At 47.9% G+C, this 863-nt stretch overlaps 1 protein-coding gene across 1 annotated transcript; it reads left to right on the top strand.

Moving 5' to 3' along the window:
- The first annotated feature begins 31 nt into the window (after window positions 1-31).
- LOC112486654 (rho guanine nucleotide exchange factor 10-like) lies at window positions 32-828 on the top strand. Its single transcript, XM_025053987.1, has 2 exons — window positions 32-158; window positions 433-828. Exons 1-2 carry the CDS (start codon window positions 93-95, stop codon window positions 607-609), a joined length of 243 nt encoding a protein of 80 aa, XP_024909755.1. The 5' UTR covers window positions 32-92; the 3' UTR covers window positions 610-828.
- Window positions 829-863: the final 35 nt, after the last annotated feature.

Below are 863 nucleotides of genomic sequence, written 5' to 3' on the forward strand. Positions count from 1 at the left end.
AACTGATTTCACACCAGGCATGAATTGAATCTCTAATCCACAGTAACGTGTGTTTCCGTCTGCAGCACCGTCAGGAGACCAGCAGTGACAGGATGACCTTGTACGGCCTCATGATGAAGCCCATTCAAAGGTTCCCACAGTTCATTCTGCTGCTACAGGTACGGAGGTCACTTGACTGAAGTTCCCATAAAGTCAGATAAGACAAGTGTTGTTCAGCAATGGTGTAGTTCCCGTGTTCACCAGCAGAGGGGGCGCTGTACTCATTAGTAAAAATCCTTCAGCGTGTCAGGCATTACTTTAAAGGCCAAGGGAAAGTATTTCCTAAAGATGACTTCATTCCCTGTTTTCATCATTCTTGGTGTTATTATTTTCCTCTCCTTTGTGGTGTTTTCTGACTAAATAGTGTCCCATCATGGTTTCCTCTTTATCCAGGACATGTTGAAGAACACACCGGTGGGCCACGCAGACCGCCTGCCGCTCCAGATGGCCCTGACCGAACTGGAGACACTGGCAGAGAAGCTGAATGAGAAGAAGAGAGAAGCTGACCAGCGGTGCGAGATCCGCCACATCGCGAAGGCCATGAACGAACGCTACCTCAACAAGGTCTGAGTCTGTGTTTTCTGTCACTGGAACGATTATTTTATACCCTGTGCCGTGGGCGGCCATCAGGCACCTGAGCTTCATGCTCTTCCACCAACTCTTCTTCTAACATGAATGTGGTTATTTTAGCACATTGTGTGTGAAGCAGCAGCTTTGACTGAGGTATAATTATTTGCCTATGTGCAGCCGCCCACTGGTTTATAAAGAGACGTGTGTTTACAGGACACCACACGTTGAGGAGAGCGAGAGTTCTGTTTCTCCTC

The sequence above is a fragment of the Cynoglossus semilaevis genome, unplaced genomic scaffold, assembly GCF_000523025.1.
Source record: "Cynoglossus semilaevis isolate Cse_v1.0 unplaced genomic scaffold, Cse_v1.0 C19069110, whole genome shotgun sequence".
In the NCBI taxonomy this organism is placed as follows: Eukaryota; Metazoa; Chordata; class Actinopteri; order Pleuronectiformes; family Cynoglossidae; genus Cynoglossus; species Cynoglossus semilaevis.